The 25,556-nt window shown below is 42.7% G+C and overlaps 1 protein-coding gene across 1 annotated transcript; it reads right to left on the bottom strand.

The window, feature by feature from the left end:
- Positions 1-9,961: 9,961 nt before the first annotated feature.
- On the bottom strand, positions 9,962-24,959 carry OSCAR (osteoclast associated Ig-like receptor). Its single transcript, XM_056541696.1, has 6 exons — positions 24,900-24,959; positions 23,415-23,484; positions 20,929-21,213; positions 16,827-17,102; positions 15,969-16,244; positions 9,962-10,839 (listed from the first exon to the last, which is right to left on the bottom strand). The coding sequence occupies exons 1-5, from the start codon at positions 24,957-24,959 to the stop codon at positions 16,042-16,044; spliced, it is 894 nt and encodes a 297-aa protein (XP_056397671.1). The 3' UTR covers positions 9,962-10,839; positions 15,969-16,041.
- Positions 24,960-25,556: the final 597 nt, after the last annotated feature.

Raw genomic sequence — 25,556 nt, 5'->3', positions numbered from 1 at the left:
AAACCCGCCAGTGTGAACGTACCCTAAAAACACTACACTACACTTAGACATAATAAAGAGTAAAACACAACATATACACCCCCTTACACTGTCCCCCTAATAAAAAATAAAAAATGTATTGTACGGCAGTGTTTCCAAAACAGAGCCTCCAGCTGTTGCAAAACAACAACTCCCAGCATTTCCGGACAGCCACTGACTGTCCAGGCATGCTGGGAGTTTAGCAACAGCTGGAGGCACCCTGTTTGGGAATCACTGGCGTAGAATACCCCTATGTCCACCCCTGTGCAATCCCTAATTTAGTCCTCAAATGCGCATGGCGCTCTCTCACTTCGGAGCCCTGTCGTATTTCAAGGAAACAGTTTAGTGCCACATATGGGATATTTCCGTACTCGGGAGAAATTGCGTTACTAATTTTGGGGGCTTTTTTTCCTTTTACCCCTTATGAAAAAGAAAAGTTGGGTCTACACCAGCCTGTTAGTGTAAAAAAAATTTTTTTTTTACATTAACATGCTGGCGTTGTCCTTTACTTTTTATTTTCACGGGAGGTAAAAGGAAAAAAAGACCCCCAAAATTTGTAACGTAATTTCTCCTGAGTACGGAGATACCCCATATGTGGGCGTAAAATGCTCTGCGGACGCACAACAAGGCTCAGGAGTGAGAGCGCACCATGTACATTTGAGGCCTAAATTGGTGATTTGCACAGGGGTGGCTGATTTTACAGCGGTTCTGACATAAGCGCAAAACAATAAATACAGACATGTGACCCCATTTTGGAAACGACACCCCTCACGGAACGTAACAAGGGGTATAGTGAGCCTGAACACCCCACAGGTGTTTGACAAATTTTCATTAAAGTTGGATGGGAAAATGAAAAAAAAATTTTTTTTTCACTAAAATGCTGGTGTCACCCTAAATTTTTCATTTTCACAAGGGAAAATAAAAAAAAGCCCCCCAAAATTTGTAACTCAATTTCTTCTGAGTAAGAGCATACCCCATATGTGGATGTAAAGTGCTCTATGGGTGCACTACAATGCTCAGAAGAGAGGGAGCGCCATTGGGATTTTGAAGATAAAATTTGTCCGGAATTGAAGGCCACTTGTGTTTACAAAGCCCCCATGGTACCAGAACAATGGACCACCCCATATGTGACCCCATTTTGGAAACTACACCCCTCATGTAATGTAATAAGGGGCGCAGTGAGCATTTATGCCCCACAGGTGTCTGACAGATTTTTGGAACAGTGATCCGTGAAAATAAAAAATGTAATTTTCCATTTGCACAGCCCACTGTCCCAAAGATCTGTCAAACGCCAGTGGGGTGTAAATGCTCACTGCACCACTTATTAAATTCTGTGAGGGGTGTAGTTTCCAAAATGGGGTCACATGTGGGGGGGGTCCACTGTTCTGGCACCACGGGGGGCTTTGTAAATGCACATGGCCCCTGACTACCATTCCAAACGAATTCTCTTTCCAAAAGCTTAATGGTGCTCCTCCTCTTCAGCATTGTAGTTCGCCCGTAGTGCACTTCAGGTCCACTTATGGGGTACCTCCATACTCAGAAGAGATGGGGTTACAAATTTTGGGGGGTATTTTCTGCTATTAACCCTTGCAAAAATGTGAAATTTGGGGGGAAACACACATCTTAGTGAAAAAAATATATTTGTGGTCGTTGCTACATGACCGAAATGCGTAAAACCCTAATACTAACCTAACAACCAACTGTAACCAATAACCTATCATCCTCAACTAGGCAGTCTGAAGTGTGCCATAACTGCGGCGTGAAGAATATGCCAGGAAAAGAGGGCATACCCTGTGGTAAATGTGAAGAAATAAAAGAAGGGGGGGCGGGTGGGAGCGAAGAACCCACGGCGTCATAGAAGGGGAAGAGCCGTGGGTTCTTATAGTCATCCCGCTCCTCCCACAATTACAGGCCAGCTGCGCAGGCCTTTCCATTTGTGGTCGTTGCTACATGACCGAAATGCGTAAAACCCTAATACTAACCTAACAACCAACTGTAACCAATAACCTATCATCCTCAACTAGGCAGTCTGAAGTGTGCCATAACTGCGGCGTGAAGAATATGCCAGGAAAAGAGGGCAAAACCCGGATTTAAACAAACATTTGTTTATTGCAGATTACAACACAAGAGACTGGAATGCGCTAGCCATTTCTTTGCGAGGGTTAGGGATATACTGCATGTAGCATCCGGATTTCCAACGTCCTAATTTCTTGATTACGTGAGCTGGGACCCCGTGCTTAGAAGCGGCTGTAGCTGCGCCAATACGGAAGGAGTGACCGGATAATGAGGTCGGGTCTCCTCCCAGCGACCTGACCAGAATGCGTATATGTTTGATGAACTGAGAAGTAGTTAATGGATTAGATCTGAAACGGAGCAAAGGGTCATCAGCAGATGGGTTAACATAGGCATTCAACAAATCACGGAGGACCGTGACAGGACACCATTTGTGCGTAGTGGGGAAAAATCGGACTGTCACGGATTGACCCGGAGACGAGGTCTTGGTCTGAGTGAGGGACAGTTCGAAACGATCAGAAACATAAGACAGCTGACTGACCTTAAGAAAGGGTGCGTTAACGGACCGAGCAGTACACTCGCCTGGTCTGAGAAACCCATAGTAGGCAAGGTACATGGCTGCTTTTAATGTGAGGCTATCATGGAAACCCAACGGTGCGGAATCTAACAGGTCGGACAACTGCCTGAACATGTTGCCTGTGATAGGTTGTCTGACTGGGCTGCGAGGGACTTCCTTCTTGAGGATGCCCTTCAGAGCGGACTTCACCAGGCGGGAAGAGAATATAGAATAACTACAGGTATTGGTTAAGGACAGATGGTGTTGGATACCGGCTAGATAACTCCTAATAGTATTGTGTGATAAATGCAGTGTGGAATGGCAAAACCCAATATAAGCTAAAAGGAAAGGAACTGAAATCTTGTCGCCCTCGGCATGCTCGGATCTGTATTTGGAGAATGAGTTCCATGCCGTAGCATAAATTTTACGTGTATTTGTAGACAAGGAATCACTGACCAAACGTTTGGCTATCCGAAGATGCTGGTTCAATTCATGACTAGTGAATGGAACGGGGGAACTTGCGCCCCTATGGAATCGGCTTCCGGCATCACCTGAAAGAAATGTGAGAGGTTGTTCCTAGATAAGGCATCTGCAGCAATATTCTGGATACCTTCAATGTGAGCACATGTAAAAGTAAATGAATGATGTAGGGATAGCCAAACTAATCGTCTAGCTAAACTCATGATGATAGGGCATCTAGACCTACCCTTCAGTAGAATATCTACGGTAGCGGCATTATCGGACACGAAAAGAACAGTGGTCCAGTTCCAAGCTGGACCCCACAACTGAGCAGCGGCTACTATCGGGTACAGTTCAAAGGCTGCCGAACTCCTTATGAAGCCTTCAATCTGGGTGATCTCGGGAGGCCAAGGGCCGGCGAACCAATGATTGCCCCAGATAGCAGCGAAACCCGTTGAAGAGGCAGCGTCGGAAAAAACCATGGGCGATTCGTTCCCAATGCTAGGGATAAAAAATGAAATGCCGTTCCAATTGTGCAAAAACGACTCCCACATAGCTAGATCTGCTAAAGCTTGGCAATCTAGATGTATTAGACTACTTTGCTCAGAGGCTGACGGTAATAAGGCCAAGAGGCGAGATATGAAAGTGCGTCCCTGGGGGATGATACGCATAGCGAAATTTAACATCCCCAGGATGGATTGTAACTCAACCTTGGAAATGTAGGGGCGTTCCCTAAGCCTGTGTATGGCGGTTCTAATCCTCACGAGTTTAGCTTCAGGAAGTCTGGCTTCCATTTTCTGAGAATCGAGCTCAATACCTAGAAATGTAATGACCCTGGAGGGACCTTCAGTTTTAACGGGAGACACTGGGACCCCAAGAGTGTCAAAGACTGCTCGGAGAACCTGCAGATCCCTTGGCGAGGCATTGGGAGACTCGATTAACAGAAAATCGTCGAGATAATGAATGACGTGATTACACTCAAACCGATTTTCCAGTATCCAGTGGAGAGCTGAAGCAAAACGGTTAAATAACCATGGACTGCTGCGTGCACCAAAGGTTAGCTTGGTAGCGAAATAGTACAGGTTCTGCCAGCGAAGACCATGCCATTGCCATTGTTGAGGCATGATAGGGAGGAGCTTGAAGGCATCGGATATGTCCGCCTTAGATAACCAAGCTCCCCGCCCCAGGCTCAATATGATAGCTATGGCCTCGTCAACAGAAGAATACTTAAGGGCAAATTCTTCGGCGGGAATAAGTGCATTAAGACTCGGGATTGTAGAAGAATAGGGGGCAGACAAATCATAAATTAAACGCTTTTTATTATTGAATTTGCCCGTCGCTAAGCCTATAGGGCTGACTCTATATATGTCAAAGGGTGAATCAACAAAAGGGCCAATAATAAATCCCTTATCTAGTTCAGTCTGTATAAGGGTAGAAACTGAGTCTGGGTCTGATGTAGCGGAGGCTAGATTAACGCACTCATGGGTCATCTGCGGCAGGGCCACGAAACCGACATGGAAACCCTGCTGGAAGCCAGCGACTAGGTGTCTGGCGAAAGACTGGTCTGGGTGACCCTGCAGAAAACGGCCCAAGAGGTCCGAATCCACCACCGCTAGTCAGGACTTCTCAGATTTTTGGCTGCACGTGGTCTTGGGATGAGCCCTAAAACAGACTGAGCAGATATGCAGTAGGCGGCACTGGCTGTAAGTGCAGGAAGTGTAGTTAAAGTTGTTGCATATTTGTGATTTTCCTAAAAAGACTATGGCTCTGCCTAGCTTATCTGTAAGGCCGGATACCTTAGGACCTCGAGGTTGGGCAGATCTAGACGTGCTGGGTGTTTCTGAAGGAGCTTGTGAAGTGACTGAGGCACACCAGTCTGTGGTGTGAAAGGAAGAATGGCAAAAGGCGCACCCTGGGAGTTTAAGCCCTGAGAAGTGGTTGCAGTATAATTCAGTGTCTACCATAGCCCAATTAACGCTGAAGTTATACTGGCTTAGGGCGGCAGCAGCTTTGGCCGAGAAAGACTTATGGTATTCGTAGAACGAATACCCACCAAATTTGTGGCTTAATTCAGTGATTTTGTAGAGGTACTGATCTAATTCTTCCCTCCTGTCAGGTTTGGCCGAACATATGACGTCCCGGAAAATGCTGAACGCCATAATGAATTCGGACAAGGTGAGCTTCTTATTTAATCTGGCATCTTTGGATTTAAGAACTACGGAGACATCTCCGCAGGCTATGGTCTTATTTTCGTTTAGATCATGAGTCGCTATAAGCAAAGATGCCAGATTAACATCCTTGCCTTCCAAGATCTCTTTCCTAATATGGGCAGGAATAAAATGGGCTGGCGAAATGTTGGGGACAGCAGATGGCGTACCTGAAATACTGGCATGAGAAGATGGCACAGTAGGAGGTGGAACCGGGGTAGAAGTGCCTGCAGTATTTCTGGACTCCATGGCATTCATCCTACTTCGCATGTCACTGACATCAGAGGTTAAATTATTAATAGCGGCATGTAACTGAGTAAGAGAAGTTTGAATGGTGGACATGGAAACTTCTTCACTGCTGTGTCCGGCGGAGTCTGCAGTGAGGATCCTATATAATTCCGCTTTACGGGCAGAAGCCGGGAAGGGGATGCCCCTTCTAACTAGCTCAGCCGTCAATTTTGGAATAGTCCATGTTCTCAGGGAAGGGACACTAGCTTGATCGGAACCTCTGGCTGCATTCTCCAAAACCGAAGCAGAATCCTCAATGTCAGACGCGTGCGACATCCTGGAAAATAATCCAAACCGATGCTAAGTAACCTGTCTGCAGCAAGCTATGACTAAGGAGAAAACTACCAAGACACCACTTTATCTAAACAAAGATGATCGTGAAATACCGGGACAGAGAGAGAGTAAGCGAAAACGTGTCGGATGGGGATCGTATACGTGACCGGACCTAGACAAGTGTGTGCCCGGTGGCAAGTGCGAAACGTTATATGAGTACCTTAACAACCTAGAACACCATGAAGAGCATCTTAAGGACGGAGACTACACAGAAAAAGAAATGGTGCGACAACGCAAGCAATCACAACCTAAAAACGTGTTAGGTTCATGAGGTGATTACTTGAACAACGACGTACGACACTTAAGCAGAACAGAGGGGGAGCAACCAAAGGGGTGTCAGACGGGAAACGTATGCGTAACGGGCCTAGACGAATATGTGCCCGGTGATGAGTGCGAAACGCTTACACGAGTACCATATCAACCTATAACAACATAAAGTACATTTTTTTTTTTTTTTTTATCATGACTATACGAAAAGGGGAGTGCAACGACCATGCAAGCAATCACGAAAATGTGACGGGTTTATAGGTGATTACTTGGGCAATGACGAAACAACTTATTAACCGAGACAGGGAAGGTACCTGACGACGTATTGGACGAGAATCGAATGCGTGACTGCGTCTAGATAAGTAAGAACCCAGAGGAAAGCGCGAAAGTTAATACAAACACCATGAAAACCCTGAACAATGTGAAAATCAATTTTTTGAGAACGTGACTATAACGTAAAAGAGGTGCACCGACAACGCAAGTAAACACAACCTGAAGACGTGTCAGGTTCATGAGGTGCTTACTTGGATAATAAAATAATTCTTACCCGAAGAAGCGACTCTTAACTGGACCTTATGTCCCAGTGAACTACTTTTCGGATTTTGAGAAAGGATACAGGCAGCGTGACGGCCGGAGACTTATAAACAGTGTAGTTGCAGTATTCCGGCGGGAACTGATAGCTGTGAAGAAACTTAATTATAGCATAGCACATATATCACCAAAGAAACTTCTAACACGGGCTGACTACGTACCTTGGCAGATAATACAAATTGCCTGATGAACAAATGCGTGCGTGGCGGGAGACTAACACCAACTAGGAAATATATCTGGAACTACCAACTGAACCGCGGCACCACCTAAACAACAGATAAGGTCAAGAGACAGGGACAGGGAACCCCAAGGACCGTAAACTGTCAAGACTAGAAGCTACATACACATGGCTACCAATGAATTCTGGACAGGTAACACCAGGAGGTACAAGAGTCTAACCTACCGAATTAACTGGTTTGGTCTGCGGTGTAAAGACGATTTGACGAACCTAACAAACAGAGACTCATGAAAATCAGTTTAAACTTAACAAGCATCAGAATGCGTAAATACTAATCACCTGAACATGAGAAACAACACACATGAGATTGAATGCGTGAACGTACGGAATGCGAATAGAAAATAATGGAGGGCTGAGATAAGAGAAAGATGACAGCAAATGCATATAACCTGCGGTATGAACAGTGTACTAGTACATACGGAGGGGGTAATAGTAAACCGGGAGGAAAAGTAGGAAGTTGACTGCCCGGCCCCTTAAGGAGTCCACCGCAGCCCTATGGGGGACCTGTTAGGTAGCGTTGGTAACATAACCGCCATGAATACTCTGGCCGCCCTAGAACCTCACCCCCCTGCGTAGTGCTGTGGAAAATACGTAATAATATAACACTATCTTTGTATATTACATATGACTCCCCTGCTAATAGCAGCGGGGAACCTATGATGCTTATAGCACTGACGTAGGTTAATTATATATGAACCCCTGTCTATACACATTTTTTTTTTTTTTTTTTTGTGTGAGGTAAGAGGGGAGGGGGGGGGGGGTGAGTGAGTAGGGCAGCCAAGCGGTATGGGGAGAATGCGCCCGGACAGTAAGGCAGGTGGGCTGGCGGTGTAGGCTAGAACACCGGGACCGTACCCCGGACGATTAGGAATAAACTAACAGCATGCGAGGATAGCTGGGGGGAAGCCGGGCCGATCACCGGTCATCCACGCGACCGGGAAGCCTCACGGCACAACCCCCAGCGTCCCAGCTACTTACGTTTAGATGATCGCAAACGGCGAGGACCCGAACGAGGAAGACGTCTGACAACTTCCGGTCAGCTGATGCGTGTCAGCTGACGGAGCGAAGAACCCACGGCGTCATAGAAGGGGAAGAGCCGTGGGTTCTTATAGTCATCCCGCTCCTCCCACAATTACAGGCCAGCTGCGCAGGCCTTTCCATATATTTTTTTACATATGCAAAAGTCGTGAAACCCGTGTGGGGTATTAAGGCTCACTTTATTCCTCGTTACGCTCCTCAAGGGGTCTAGTTTCCAAAATGGTATGCCATGTGGTTTTTTTTTTGCTGTTCTGGCACCATAGGGGCTTCCTAAATGCGACATGCCCCCCGAGCAAAATTTGCTCTCAAAAAGTCAAATATCACTCCTTCTCTTCGGAGCATTGTAGTTCGCCCGTAATGCACTTCATGCCAACTTATGGGGTGCCTCCATACTCAGAAGAGATGGGGTTACAAATTTTGGGGGGTATTTTCTGCTATTAACCCTTGCAAAAATGCAAAATTTGGGGGGAAACACACATTTTAGTGAAAAAAAAAATATTTTTTTTTACATATGCAAAAGTCGTGAAACACCTGTGGGGTATTAAGGCTCACTTTATTCCTTGTTACGTTCCCCAAGGGGTCAAGTTTCCAAAATGGTATGCCATGTGGGTTATTTTTGCTGTTCTGGCACCATAGGGGCTTCCTAAATGCAACATGCCCCCCAAAAACCATTTCTGAAAAACGTACTCTCCAAAATTCCCTTGTCGCTCCTTCGCTTCTGAGCCCTCTACTGCGCCCGCCGAACACTTTACATAGACATATGAGGTATGTCCTTACTCGAGAGAAATTGGGCTACAAATACAAGTATACATTTTCTCCTTTTACATCTTGTAAAAATTCAAAAATTGGGTTTACAAGAACATGCGAGTGTAAAAAATAAAGATTGTGAATTTTCTCCTTCACTTTGCTGCTATTCCTGTGAAACACCTAAAGGGTTAAAACACTTACTGATTGTAATTTTGAATACTTTGGGGGGTGTAGTTTTTATAATGGGGTCATTTGTGGGGTATTTCTAATGGGAAGACCCTTTAAATCCACTTCAAACCTGAACTGGTCTCTGAAAAAAAGCGAGGTTCAAAATTTTGTGAAAAATTGGAAAAGTGCTGCTGAACTTTGAAGCCCTCTGGTGTCTTCCAAAAGTAAAAACACGTCAATTTTATGATGCAAACATAAAGTAGACATATTGGAAATGTGAATAAAATAAAAAAATATTTTGAATATCCATTTTCCTTACAAGCAGAGAGCTTCAAAGTTAGAAAAATGCAAAATTTTCAAATTTTTCATCAAATTTTGGGATTTTTCACCAAGAAAGGATGCAAGTTACCACAAAATTTTACCACTACGTCAAAGTAGAATATGTCACGAAAAAACTATCTCGGAATCAGATTGATAACTAAAAGCATTCCAGAGTTATTAATGTTTAAAGTGACAGTGGTCAGATGTGCAAAAAACGCTCTGGTCCTAAGGTGTAAAATGGCCTGGTCCTTAAGGGGTTAAAAACCGTACTGCAACCGCATACGTTTTTTTTAACATGGACATCAATGGGAAACGCACATGTATACGGTTCCATACTGGCAAAACGTATACGTTTTTTACTTTGCACATGCGCATTTGAATCCTAAAGTCCCTACCCAAGACCCCTCCCATTAAAAATGGACAAAATTTTCAAAAACGTATGTTTTTTTTTCTACAAAAACAGACGGAACAATATGCACTTTTAAAAACAGTATACTGTTTCAAAACCCATATGGTTTACTTTTTCCCATACTGTTCCATCTGTTTTTTTCCCCATACGGTTTTTGATAGAAAACGTATGCGGGAACCGTAGTTGAAAAACGTAGTGTGAACCATTGGAGATACCTTGCTATATGTATTGGATATCCATAGAGTGTACTAGAATTGACATTACAGGAAACTTGTAGTTCCAATCTTACATTAGTTAAAAGGCTAGAATAATGGCTATATACAAAGTATTGGGACCTGAATATATGGAGTTTAAATGACAATGATGCCTCACAGGCTTCACGGTCCAAGCATATGTTTTTTGATCCAAAAATAAAAAGTTGCAGCAAATCTGTGCAGGTACTTTTAAGTGTATTACACATCAAAATAGAAAATAAATTCCTTCCTATCTGGACACTAACTAAACAACACTATGACTATTTATTTGATCTCCTGTAAGCACAAACTCAAATTGTGAAGCAGTCAAATAGTAAGAATTCACACCAGATTCATATCTCTTGCCATTCTCACCCAGCGTGCATTTAACATAATATTTTATGCTTCAGTAATTAGGTTGATAAGAACATTTAAACTGACTGAGGACTATACAGAAATCCTGTATCGAAGGATATAAATCCAACCTTTCCGCCAATCCACAGAACACAGACCTAGAGAAAACACTTAAGATAGATTCCCTGGAATGCCCTAGAAGCTTTATATAGCTAGAAGCATGCCATAATATAATAAAATGATGCTGATGTGCAACAAATTACCACATATATGACCTAATAGAATAATTTTTAATGGTCTTATTGCTGATAGCCTTTCCCCAATCTCACATGCTGCTTTTGCTTGTCATTTGTACTAAGAAGCGTTGACATTATATGGATCTTAAAGCAGTTCTGAGGGATCTTGTGTTGCAGCGCCTGCTCTTATTTATCACCACTTCACCCCAGTCTCTTCCTCTTCTTTTCTATATATGACTCGAGCAAGTGGCAGGTCCGGCCGTGTCTCATCTTTGTTTTTAAACTGGAGTAATAGAAAGATACCCATCAGTATCAGAGTCAATGCCGATAGAATATGTCGGATAAACATCACTGTTTTGAATCCTGAAACAAAAAGAGTAATGCTTACTGACTACCATTTGAAATTATTTTATGCAAGTATATTATTCTTTGTTATCTATTTATGGGAACAATTGTACTTTGTCAAGATACCCTTCATTTTACTATAAAATGTACTACAAAACATAAAAAATATATGAAATTTAAAAAAAAAGTTCAGCAATTCTGAAACTTTTTGTGCTGCTCATCTTCTAGTAAAACTGATGTTATCTTTATTCAGCAGATCAGTAATATGATTACAGCCATACCTTATAAATGTATTTTTTGTTATGTTTTACTACTTGTTTTATAAAAAATGTAACCATGTGTATCCTTGTCTTAACAGCTATCGAAGACTGGGTTCACATATGTCCGGCATCCGGCATAGTTTCCCGTTGGTGTACACCGGGGGAAACTGATGCTGGAACTGATCCCATTCATTTGAATGAGACGGTTCACAATGATCCACGGTCTCAATTTTGACACTGGATGGTTGGACATGCAGGACAGCATCGGACAGAGGAACGCAGCTTGTGGCGTTCCCATAGGCGTGCGCAGCCTATTGCATTAGGGTGTGCACCCTAAAGCACAAACTCACTCCGCGCACGCGTGTGTGTGTTTATGTATGTGTATATATATATATATATATATATATATATATATATATATATATATAAACATACATACGTATACACACACACACACACTCTTGCTTGCATAGTGTAGGAGGATTGGATCCAGGGCCGGTTTTAGGCTTAGCATGGCCCTGGGGAAAATCAGAGGTGGGGTCCCAAAAGTCGTAATAGTGCACTAATCAGATTAGCACATTTTTGGTCACTTCAAATACCATAAAAATATCTAAAAAGCAACAAAAAAAATGATACCGATAAAAACTACAAATCACAGCGTTAAAAATGACCCTCATATATCCCTATATACAGAAAAATAAAAGTGCTATAGGGATCAGAATAGTACAAATTTATATTTTTGTATTCACATTAGGTTGGCAGCATAGTTCCCCCACATTAGGTTGGCAGTATAAATCTCCCACATTAGGATGGAAATATATTTCCCCCACATTAGGTGCAGTACAGTTCCCCCACATTAGGTTGGCAGTATAGTTCCCCTACATTAGGTGCAGTATAGTTCCCCCACATTAGGTTAGTAGTACAGTTCCCCACATTAGGTTGGCAGTATAGTTCCCCCACATTAGGTGCAGTATCGTTCCCCCACATTAGGTTAGTAGTATAGTTCCCCCACATTAGGTTGGCAGTATAGTTCCCCCACATTAGGTGCAGTATAGTACCCCACATTAGGTGCAGTACAGTTCCCCCACATTAGGCTAGTAGTACAGTTCCCCCACATTAGGTTAGTAGTATAGTTCTCCCACATTAGGTTGGCAGTATAGTTCCCCCACATTAGGTTAGTAGTACAGTTCCTCCACATTAGGTGCAGTATAGTACCCCACATTAGGTGCAGTACAGTTCCCCCACATTAGGTGCAATATAGTTCCCCCACATTAGGTGCAGTACAGTTCCCCCACATTAGGTGCAATATAGTTCCCCCACTTTAGGTGTAGTACAGTTCCCCCAAATTAGGTGCAATATAGTTCCCCCACATTAGGTGCAGTATAGTTATAATTGTAGGGAGGAGGACAAGTCTAGAATTTACCATGAGGCTTACGGGACTAATTCTACCCCTGATCTTATATTTGCCAAGGGGTTCAATGGGCGGAGCCAAAGGGTTGTCAAAATTAGGTTTTGCCATGTATGATTGTGACTGTCTATTATATGTAAGCTCACAGCCCAGGACTACATTCCCATCATGTATGATTGTGACTGTCTATTATATGTAGCCTACATATAATAGACAATCACACATGATGGGGATGTAGTCCTTAGGTGTGAGCCTACATATAATAGACAGTCACAATCATACATGATCAGGGCTGGTGCAAGGACTTTTGGCACCCTAGGCGAAAGCTAATTTTGCCGCCCCCTTGACCCCACACATTGGCTCTGCCCTTTGACACGCCCAACCTTACTACTGGGGTGACACACTGTAACAAACCCCCTCCTCATGTAATCTCCATACTACAGGGGTGACAAATTGTAACAAACCTCCTCCTCATGTAATCTCCTTACTACTGGGGTGACACACTGTAACAAACCTCCTCCTCATGTAATCACCTTATACTGGGGTGACACACTGTAACAAACCTCCATCTCATGCGATTTCCTTACTACTGGGGTGACACACTGTAACAAACCTTCTCCTCATGCAATCTCCTTACTACTGGGGTGACACACTGTAACAAACCCCCTCCTCATGTAATCTATGTAATCTCCTTACTACTGGGGTGACACACTGTAACAAACCCCCTCCTCATGTAATCTCCTTACTACTGGGGTGACACACTGTAACAAACCTCATCCACATGTAATCACCTTAATACTGGTGTGACAAATTGTAACAAACCTCCTCCTCATGTAATCTCCTTACTACTGGGGTGACACACTGTAACAAACCTCCTCCTCATGTAATCTCCATACTACTGGGGTGACACACTGTAACAAACCTCCTCCTCATGTAATCTCCTTACTACTGTGGTGACACACTGTAACAAACCTCCTCCTCATGTAATCTCCTTACTACTGGGGTGACACACTGTAACAAACCTCTTCCTCATGTAATCTCCTTACTACTGGGGTGACACACTGTAACAAACCCCCTCTCATGTAATCTCCTTAGTACTGGGGTGACACACTGTAACAAACCTCCTCCTCATGTAATCTCCTTACTACTGGGGTGACACACTGTAACAAACCTCCATCTCATGTAATCTCTTTACTACTGGGGTGACACACTGTAACAAACCTCCTCCTCATGTAATCTCCTTACTACTGGGGTGACACACTGTAACAAACCCCCTCTCATGTAATCTCCTTAGTACTGGGGTGACACACTGTAACAAACCTCCTCCTCATGTAATCTCCTTACTACTGGGGTGACACACTGTTTAGCAGACAGTGTAACAGTATTAGATAGAGACAGTATCACACATTATAGGATTAGATACAGGGGCTCAGCAACCAGTATCAGACATAGGGGGATTAGATACACAGCTCAGCAGACAATATCAAACATAAAGGGATTAAATACACAGCTCAAATCACACATAGGGATTAGATCCAGGGGTTCAGCAAACAGTATCACACATGGGAGGATTAGATACACAGCTCATCAGACAGATCACACATGGGGGGATTAGATATAGGGGCTCAACAAACAGTATCACACGTGGGAGGATTAGATACACAGCTCATCAGACAGATCACACAAGGGGGATTAGATACACAGCTCAAACAGTATCACTTATGGGGGGTTTAGATACACAGTTTAGCAGACAGATCACACATGGGGGATTAGATACACAGCTCAGCAAACAGTATCACACATGGGGGTTTAGATACACAGGCTAGCAGACAGATCACACATGGGGGGATTAGATACACAGCTCATTAGACAGATCACACACTGGGGGATTAGATACATATTTTATCAGACAGATCACACTTGGAGGATTAGATACACATTTTAGCAGACAGATCACACACTGGGGGATTAGATACACATTTTAGCAGATAGATCACACACTGGGGGATTAGATACACATTTTAGCAGACAGATCACACATGAAAGGAGCCTCACCAGGTCAGTGTCTCTTCCCTGTCCGGCTGAGGCTCTGAGGACAGGAATGGCCGATATTTGTGACTGACCTTTTCACCCTGATTTGAAGACACTGTCGCGCAGCAGCTGAGGCAGAGAGAGGCACTTCGGGGGAGGAAGCAGCGCTCCTCGTCAGGATGAAGTAAGCAGAAAAGCAGCCACAATGTGGTTGTGGTTGGGGATGAGGCAGGTGGTACTGAATCTCACAGTGCTTCTCCAGCAACATGAGGGGTGGGGCGGGGGGGTGTTGTGGGATGGGGGTGCTGTCACAGAATTTTTTCTTTCAGCTCCTCCAGCAAGACAAGGCTGAGGGGAGGGCATGTATGTTGTCAGTGCAGCTCTGCATGCCGCCCTCCTCCAACATGGGGCGGGGGGTGGTGCTATTAGAGATGCGGCTGGATGGCTGAAAAGCTAGGTTTGCTGTGACGGGGGCGGGGGTATTTCGGGCTGGTGATGTCGGGGATGTCCGATGGGGCTGGGGTTTAGTAGTGAGAAAAAAAAAAAAAGTCCTACAGCAGTGGGCCGCGGCTGCGGTGATTAGGGTGTGCCTGTGCACACCCGGCACACCCCGTGCGCACGCCTATGGGCGTTCCTCTGTCTGGTGTCCAGATACAGTAGACGTCGGATGCCATACAACTGATGCACATTGTCATCAGTTGCCGCATCAGTTGCGTTGAGATCTAGGCTAAGTTCCCCTTTCCTGGATGCCGGACATGTGTGAACCCAGTCTAACAGTGTCAGTTATTTAGAAGGTGAATTGCAGCTGACTGATTTCCTTTAAAGGTCCTTTTAATAAAATTACGGGGCACTTGTATAACTTATCCCCAAAGATTACGTTTCTTCTTTTTTCCTCTCTCTCTATCTGCTTGTAAACTTGTATTAAGGTAAAGCACCAGGACGTATCAGTTTTCTGCAGTAGGACTGCTTCTCTAAGTGATCCTAGGTTTAGGCCTTGTTATGCCCACTCTTTCCAGAAGAGAAAGCCGCACTGAACTGTTAGCACATCTTTTCACTAAGGGGGTAAACCTAGACTTAAATAGCTAACCTTATATCGTAATAAGGGAAGGTCCCTAAATGGGTTATTCAGGAATAGAAAAAGAAAGCTAATTTCTTTCATAAACAGCTTCACGTCTGTCCCCAGGTTGTGTGTGGTAGCACAACTTGGCGCTATTCAATTCAATGAAACTGAGCTCTAGAGCCACACCCAACCTGGAGACAGACTGGGAGTGGTTTTTCAAAGAAAGTAGTTCTGTTTTTTTTTTATTTCTGGATAACCCCTTTAAGCTAAACTCTTAAAGCTGAGACTGAATGCATAGACCTAATGTAGTGTGTCTATCTAATCACACATAAAGGGAGAGTAAAAGTAATTGACAGAGAGAAGGAGAAAAAGTTTTGGTAACACTTACCATTTGACCCTATATTTACAATGCTGTAAAGTGAATCTGCATAATCCGAATCAAGTTTTACGCGATACATACACTAATATCTTTTCATAGTGTACATAGGTTTGGCAACGGAAAAGTTCACACTACTTGCTGGAATGTCATCTTCAATGACTTTACTGCCATCCAGGAGCACAAAGAAGAATTGATTGTATGTATGGTCAGTTGCGGTGCAGTTGATTCTCAAGATTGTACTATCACTAGGATCTTCTTCCCAGGTTATAGAAGGAGCTGGTAGTTCTATAAGTGCATTAAGTTATGTTAAGCAGACTGAATACTGGCAAAATAAACTTTGAAGACTGACACATTCATGTTCCAAAAAGGTTTCCCTCCTTTCATTTGATGCAACTTAAAGTAAATAAATAGGATGGCAGCATGGCATAAACAAAACTTAGCCTTGAGATGACCACACAATTTAGATAGTTCAACTGAGCTATCATTCCCAATCCCTTCATACACCGGCATGCTTGACTCTAGATTAATGGCCTCTATGGCTGATGATTTTGCTCTTACTTAAGCCTGCCAGCGACTGTAATAAAAGTTGTGTGAACTGCCCGGAGCCCATGGAACACTTATGCCACCAGAAATGTGGCCTGTAATAGTAGTAGTGAAACTAGTGGTAATAATTACTTTGCCACTGTATAGTAGAGATAAGAAGGCTTCTAAACATACAGCTACAGCCTACTGGTCTTTGTCATGTATATACTATATAAAAGAAGATAATTCTATTTTATTTATAATCCATCTTATTACTTGTCTTTAAATAATTCTTGCAATAAGAGAAAAGCATAGTACAATTTATTAAGCTTTTTTTTTTTTTACCTATTACTGATATCTTCATAGGATTGCTTTTGTCAGATTGTATGCCTTTGCTTTTGCTCTGGTACATACATGAATAGTATCCCGCACTATTTTGTTGAGCATTACTTATCACATATGAAAACGAATTTCCACTATGGCCATGTGTAACAATCTCATCATTTTTTTGCAGGGAAAATTCAACATCAGAATAGTAAGTACGACAGGTGATTGTGATGGTGGCTCCTGGCTGGACAGCTCTACGCGGAATAACAAAAATTTCTGGCCTTGGGAAAGTTTCTGTGAATAGAGTATAAATAGGATATATTGTAAATGTCAGCAGAAAACAAAACATACTTTTTAACTGCAAGAACTGCCCGCCATTTTTACAGAGAGCAATCTGGGTCTATAAAAGCCAACCTCATATGGCAGCCAAAGTTGTGGCACCCAGATATTAGAACAGAGTTGGAATCAAGCATTTCTTTACCTGTCAGCAAAGATATCCTGCCTAAGGCACAGCGGCCCAACCACCCAATAGCTACACATCTGTGGTAGCCACTGTCATGCACCCAAGTTTTACTATTTCCGTCATCTACTGCACATAAACAATGAAAACAATGCTAAAATATTCTTTACAGTGCAGATACCCCTGTTGGTCCCAGTATTAGTAGCATTATGTTGCTGCTGGTTCTAACTAGACCCAGAAGGGCCATAAGTATGACAACAGAGATATTGTGTGCTTTAATGGAGTAAATACCACCCTCTGCCATGGACACTACCCCTACCAATCGCTGACCTAACTATCCTAAATCATATATGTTAAACACCAACATTAGCATTATATAATGGCAAAAATACTTTAGGGGTGTAATTTACAAGAGAATGGAACCAGAGCTTAAAAGAGTATGACATTTTAGAAACTTAGAATTGAAACCCTAACAATTCTTAGGAAAAAAAAGAGTGGGTATTACAGTATCAGTATGGTGTAAAAATAAAAATAAAAACTCATACTCACTTACCTCTTTCCCCTACAGCTCCTGTTAATCTTCCTTAACCCCTTAAGGACTGAGCCCTTTTTCACCTTAAGGACATTTTTTGCAATTCTGACCACTGTCACTTTAAACATTAATAACTCTGGAATGCTTTTAGTTATCAATCTGATTCCGAGATTGTTTTTTTGTGACATATTCTACTTTAACATAGTGGTAAAATTTTGTGGTAACTTGCATCCTTTCTTGGTGAAAAATCCCAAAATTTGATGAAAAATTTGAAAATTTTGCATTTTTCTAACTTTGAAGCTCTCTGCTTGTAAGGAAAATTGATTTTCAAAATAAAAAAATTTTTTATTCACAAATACAATATGTCTACTTTATGTTTGCATCATAAAATTGACGTGTTTTTACTTTTGGAAGACACCAGAGGGCTTCAACGGTCATCAGCAATTTTCCAATTTTTCACAAAATTTTTAAACTCGCTTTTTTTCAGGGACCAGTTCAGGTTTGAAGTGGATTTGAAGGGTCTTCATATTAGAAATACCCCATAAAAGACCCCATTATAAAAACTGCACCCCCCAAAGTATTCAAAATGACATTCAGTCAGCAATTTAACCCTTTAGGTGTTTCACAGGAATAGCAGCAAAGTGAAGGAGAAAATTCACAATCTTCATTTTTTACACTCGCATGTTTTTGTAGACCCAATTTTTTAATTTTTGCAAGGGGTAAAAAGGAGAAAATTTTTACCTGTATTTGAAACCCAATTTCTCTGGAGTAAGCACATACCTCATATGTCTATGTTAATTGTTCGGCGGGCGCAGTAGAGGGCTCAGAAGGGAAGGAGCGACAAATGGTTTTTGGGGGGCATGTCACATTTAGGAAGCCCCTATGGTGCCAGAACAGCAAAAAAAAACACATGGCATACCATTTTGGAAACTAGACCCCTCGGGGAACATAACAAGGGGTAAAGTAAACCTTAATACCCCACAGGTGATTCACGACTTTTGCATACGTAAAAAAAAAAAAAAAAAAATTCCCTAAAATGCTTGGTTTCCCAAAAGTTTTACATTTTTAAAAAGGGTAATAGCAGAAAATACCCCCCAAAATTTGAAGCCCAATTTCTCCCGATTCAGAAAACACCCCATATGGGGGTGAAAAGTGCTCTGCTGGCGCACTACAGGTCTCAGAAGAGAAGGAGTCACATTTGGCTTTTTTGAAGGAAATTTTGCTCTGGGGGCATGCCGCATTTAGGAAGCCCCTATGGTGCCAGGACAGCAAAAAAACCCACATGGCATACCATTTTGGAAACTAGACCCCTTGGGGAACGTAACAAGGAATAAAGTGAACCTTAATACCCCACAGGGGTTTCACAACTAAAAATTACCTAAAATGCTTGGTTTCCCAAAAAATGTACATTTTTACAAAGGGTTAAAGCAGAAAATACCCCCCAAAATTTGTAACACAATTTCTCCCGAGTACGGCGATACCCCATATGTGGCCCTAAACTGTTGCCTTGAAATACGACAGGGCTCCAAAGTGAGAGCGCCATGCGCATTTGAGGCCTAAATTAGGGATTGCATAGGGGTGGACATAGGGGTATTCTACGCCAGTGATTCCCAAACAGGGTGCCTCCAGCTGTTGTAAAACTCCCAGCATGCCTGGACAGTCAGTGGCTATCTGGCAATACTGGGAGTAGTTGTTTTGCAACAGCTGGAGGCTCCGTTTTGGAAACAGTGGCGTACCAGACGTTTTTCATTTTTATTGGGGAGGGGGGCTGTGTAGGGGTATGTGTATATGTAGTGTTTTTTACTTTTTATTTTATTGTGTGTTAGGGTAGTGTAGTGTTTTTAGGGTACAGTCACATGGGCGGGGGTTCACAGTAGTTTCTCGCTGGCAGTTTGAGCTGCGGCAGAAAATTTGCCGCAGCTCAAACTTGCAGCTGGAAACTTACTGTAATCCTCCGCCCATGTGAGTGTACCCTGTATGTTCACATTGGGGGGGGGGAAGAAACATCCAGCTGTTGCAAAACTACAACTCCCAGCATGTACGGTCTATCAGTGCATGCTGGGAGTTGTAGTTTTCCAACCGCTGGAGGCTCCGTTTTGGAAACAGTGGCGTACCAGACGTTTTTCATTTTTATTGGGGAGGGGAGGGGGGTTGTATAGGGGTATGTGTACACGTAGTGTTTTTTACTTTTTATTGTGTGTTAGTGTAGTGTTTTTAGGGTACAGTCGCACGGGCGGGGGGTTCACAGTAGTTTCTCGCTGGCAGTTTGAGCTGCGGCAGAAAATTTGTCGCAGCTCAGACTTGCAGCCGGATACTTGCTGCCCCGATCCCAACATTGACGCCGGGGATCGGGGTCCCCAGCACTGAACGATTTCAGCAGGCATCGGGCACCGGCTCCCCTCCAGCTAGCGGCAGGGGGCCGGGATTTGACAGGACGTACTCAATCGTCCTGAGTCCTTAAGGACTCGGAAAAGGGGCCGTTTGAGTATGTCCTGCGTCCTTAAGGGGTTAAGGTCCTCCATTTGTTGCTAATAGATGAGCCTTCTCAGTAGGTCTTGCCTGTAGGTCTCAGCAAATCACAGACTGAGTCAGGGCACCACTGCAGCCAGTAAATAGCTAAGTGGGTAGGTCTTTGTCTGATATTTCAACTTGGAACCATCAACAAATGGTGACCAGCGGAGTGGAAGGTGCTAGAATGGGAGTTTTATTTTATTTTACCATACCCCTGGCAATTGTTTTTTAAACTGGGATACCCTTTTTGAGGCCCCAAACATGAGCTTGTATGCACACAAAGACTCTTCAGCTCCAAAGAGCATTGCTTTTAGAGAAGGACACTTCAATATATACAGATAAAATAAAAGTATATAGCGGTACAGTACAAGCCCCTGTGTTACTGATCTGTACAAAGAAGAGTTAACTTAGTAACATACAAGGAGGATTTTTATTGACTTATACTCATGAATGATTGAAGATTATATTTATTTTTTAGTAATCTTCCCGTTATCATTGTATGCTCCGGTGAGTTTTCCTACTATAAGGATGGGATAGTAGAGCACACTGATACCTACCTCTAGTACTGTGGCTCATATCACCTGGGGAAAGAAAATGGGCACCAGTGCTTAACTTACCACGAACATAAATGTTCCTAGAATTGCTGGGCTCAGAACAGGCACTTTTATCACAGTATTTGCAGAAGTAGTCTCCATTGTTTGCAGCATGAATGTCCGTAACCAGAAGTTGGGTGCCGCGGCTGTTATAAGTTTCGTTACCTCCACTTTCTTTGTTATGCACCAAATTAAACTCATTTGCCTCCTCTGATCCTTTTAGACATTTCCACGTAATATTGTCACCTTTCACAATGATGCCTTTTGGATGCTGAGTAACTAATTTGAGGACTGGTTTTGGAAGAGCACCTGGATTGTAAAATAGGTAGAGGGTTGCATAGAAAATAATAAGATACCCATACCCATACACATACCCATACCCATCATTACAGAACAGAAATCATCATATACTGTTTGTTAGATCATATATGTTGTCACACCTACTTATTTTGCACATAAAGGCTGTTTGACTTAATAAGGTTTGGGCTACACAATTACTTTTTGTTGCATACAGCTCAATTGACTGCAGCAATAACCTGGAGAGTCTCTGTGTAACCCAAGCCTTACTAAGACCAAATAGATATAATAAAAATGTCTCCAGCTTAAAACATTCAATACTTTTCATTAATTAGATAATTCTGTCCAGCAAATAAAAAGTTATCCCTCCCAGTAGCAGCATTGCTATAGCACTTCTGTGTGCAATGGAGGTGGGGAGCTGGCTTGCCTAGCTCCCCTGCCTCCTCTTTATGCAGCGCTATGCCCACCCATCTGATGAATATTAAAATTTCTTCACTCTTACATCTTAGTGATGTGAGAGTTAAGAAATTTGAATATTCATCAGATGGGCTGGCATAGCATTGCATATTGAGGAGGCAAGGGGAGCTCAGCAAGCTGGCTCCCCGCCTCCATTGTGCACAGCAGCTTTATAACAAGGCTGCTACTGGTAGGGATAAATTGCTGGGCAGAATTAAGTGACCCCTTCTTTTAATGCTGTCCACCTGCAATATAACCCAGAGAATTGGGTTTAATGTAGGTGAACAAGATGTTAGTTTCCTTTAACCCCTTAAGGACATTGGACGTAAATGTACTTCCTGATCTGCTGGGATTTAGCACGCTAGGACGTGCATTTACGTCCTGTATATGATGCGAGCATGGGCATGCATTTACGTCCTGTATATGATGCGAGCATGGGCATGCATGCTAAAACACATGCTACCCGTCAATTACAAAAACTGCCGCTATGCGCATGCGCACCACGCCGCACATGGACAGCGCTGCGCTCCCGACATGTGCAACTCAATGCACATGTACGGAAGAAAGCGCTGCTCGGCGGGAGATAAATACATAGGCACGCCGATCCCTCCCCAAGCCGCCAGCTACACAGGAATCCTCACACAGGACGCCACAATAATAAGTGCAACTCCTCGATATTTAAAGATCCATTTTTTCTTCATGTGCTCTCCCTTCACTTGCCTGCCGATATCACTATGGGAGGTTGAAACTATGGTTGGTATTCACATATGAGACATATAGTTTCTACAGATAACGTGGAGCATTATACTTATTGTGGTCACCTTGGGCGATTCCTCCACTGCCCACATAGTGCACTCTCTTGCCCCTAGCAATATTTCAGCTATTGGTCAAAATGCTATTCCATTCCACTGACACCGGAACCCCCTGTGTCAGTCTCCATATTTCCCTATCTACTACCATGAATACGATGTCTACCTGCTGTTCACCCCCACTTATCATTTTACTTGTTTCTGGAAATTAAGGATATACTCCTCTCCTTACACTCTATTAAATTATTATTTTTAATATGTATAAACCTCTCCATATGGGTTTCATTGTGTTAATCTCACCTGTACCACCGCAATTTTTACAGTGTTTCTCCACCTTTGGAGATCTATTTATTTATTTAATTTTTATCATTGTGTTTTTATACCAATCTAATCTTATATCTGAAAATAAGAAACTCCAGAAGCACACCAGTATAGTGAAAAACAAATGTGAAGTTTATTCACCCAAAGTCTTGCGACGTTTCGGCCTTCCAATTACAGCCCCCTCGTGATGTCATGGCCCGCCCCCTCAATACAAGTCTATGGGAGGGGGCGTGGCGGTCACTACGCCCCCTCCCATAGACTTGCATTAAGGGGGAGGGTCGTGATGTCACAAGTGCGGAGCCGTGACATCACGATGCTCCGGGCCCTGTATCGCCTATCATTATGCACAGAGCGAGTTTGCTCTGTGCAGTAATGATAACAGGGTGCTGCAGCCGAGATTCTGGGGGTCCCCAGTGGCGGGACCCTGCGATCTGACATCTTTGGATAGGGGATAAGATGTCTAGAGGCGGAGTACCCCTTTAAAGGGTTTAAGTGTACACATTGGCCCTGATCAGTGGGTGTATAAACTCATGATTTATCAGCATTCTGGACAGAAGAGATCCTACTTTTTAGCCTTTTTGTGACAAAGCAGGCCACTAATATTTTTTATTCTTATGTCATACTTACTGGCTGTTGCCCATTGTTTGTTTACCAGCAAGCAACCTGAAATAAATAAAAGTGGATTAGAGTTAGATGACTACTACTGGTTACACTGGTACCTAGAGTAAGGTTGACATTACATAGACTAGGGGGATCATCTGGACAGTAATTACCATTCTCCATAGAAGTTAAAGGAGACAGATAAGTAGTAGATAGATAAAAAAGTGGCATGCCATGTTGACTCTTGTTGGTTCCCGTTGGCCTTCTGCAGAGGTCCCATGATTGGTCATTTAGAAAAAGCATGACAGAGCCAACATGAAGCAAAATGGCCACGTCATACCAGTAATTATATGTGGTTACAGTGTACTGACTTCTGTTTATTAGAAAATAGCTGAGTACCCGGCAATGCCCGGTGTTTCCTTCCTAATCCTTGTTGTGGAGGAAAATCAACAGAGGAAGCTTTTGATTTCATATCCCGTCCTCATATATTGTTGTCATATCTCAACCCCATATCCCGTCCTCATATCCCGAACTCCTATCTCGACCTCCTATCTTGACCTCCTATCCCGACCTCCTATCCTGTCCTCCTATCTCGACCTCCTATCCCGACCTCCTATCCCATCCTTATATCTTGTCTTCATATCCCGTCCTCATATCCTGTCCTCCTATCTCGACCTCCAATCTCGACCTCCTATCCTGACCTCCTATCCTATCCTAAAATGTAACTTTAGTTTTTTTTTAAAGATTATACTAGAATATTTAAACTTAAAAAAAAAAAAACTGTCCAATTAGACCAAAAAAAAAAAAAAAACAGCATGTGTGCTTATTGATGTCTACTACAGATGGACCGTTCACATTTTCTCCATATTGCACTGATGGGTCCTGGCACTGCTGGACGAAACAGTTTTGGGTTGTAATGGATAGGGAGAAACTTTTGAGAATTTTTAGGTTTCAGCAACGTGAGGCCATCCTTTGTAGGGAAAATGACTCGCTAAGGGCGAGTTTAGGGGCACAGAAAGTTATATTGCTGTATTATATTTGCTCAGGGGACACCTACCAACAATATACATTATCTGCATTTATACATTTATTTAATAGGACACAAAAGCATGGTCTGCCTTTCCTTTCAGCCTTGCAAAACAAAACTTCATGCATGCAGGAAATGGACTGAAGTTAGTCATTTACTGACTGTATGCAGACATTAAGCTCAATAGACTATGCTGTGATGGGTCAGTATCCTCTTTTGATAGTATGTATACCCCAAATGTATTATTGAATCAATGAAAACACATACAAATATATTTATCCTCACAATATACACGCTTAATATTTTTAAGATATATTGAAGTATACTAAACACACAATAATATGACTCTCACAGTCCCTATTTACACATTTAGGGCTCATTCACACTACAGAATTTAAAGCGGAATCCACAAGAAATGTCTTAATGTATTCCGTCTTGCAGCACACTCCCATTGCCTTCAATGGGAACTTCTGATAAGAATTTACCTTCTGGTAGAAGACTGAGCATGTTATATCTTTCATGAGAATCTGACTGTAAAAGCCCATAAGTCAATAGGACTTTGAATTTCATGGCTTATTTTTACAGCAAATTGCCAATTCAGCATTTCTACTCCATTCACCATAGAGCAAGGAACTTTTCCTAGTTGAATTCCATAGTGTGAAGATACCCTAAGGATCTATTCACACGGCAGAATTTCTGCTTGCAGAATTCAGCCTCAAATTAAAGCCCATAGACTTCAATGGGATTCTGCACTCCCATTCACACTTCTGAATTTTCGCTTGTGGAATTTCCGCACGGATTTCACACCGATTCAGCAAGCAGAAATTCAGAAAGAAGTATTTGGGCTTTAATTTGAGGCGGAAGTCAGCAAGGGGAAATTCTGCCATGTAAATAGACCCTAATGGTATAGCTTTCATAAAAACACTCTTGTATTTAAAAAATAATATATGAGATAAACACTACAAAAAAACTTTCAGAATATTGCCAGAAACAACTATAATCTGATAAGTAATGTGTAAATAGTTATAAACACATGCTAAATATAGTCCATAAAATCAGAATGTCACCTTGTGAGTCTTCATAAACATTTTTGGTCTTTTTAGCTTTCTATTGACAGCACAATAAGTGACTATGTAACACAA

The sequence above is a fragment of the Hyla sarda genome, chromosome 10 (genome assembly GCF_029499605.1).
Source record: "Hyla sarda isolate aHylSar1 chromosome 10, aHylSar1.hap1, whole genome shotgun sequence".
In the NCBI taxonomy this organism is placed as follows: domain Eukaryota; kingdom Metazoa; phylum Chordata; class Amphibia; order Anura; family Hylidae; genus Hyla; species Hyla sarda.
This window is presented reverse-complemented; position numbering and strand designations above follow the sequence as displayed.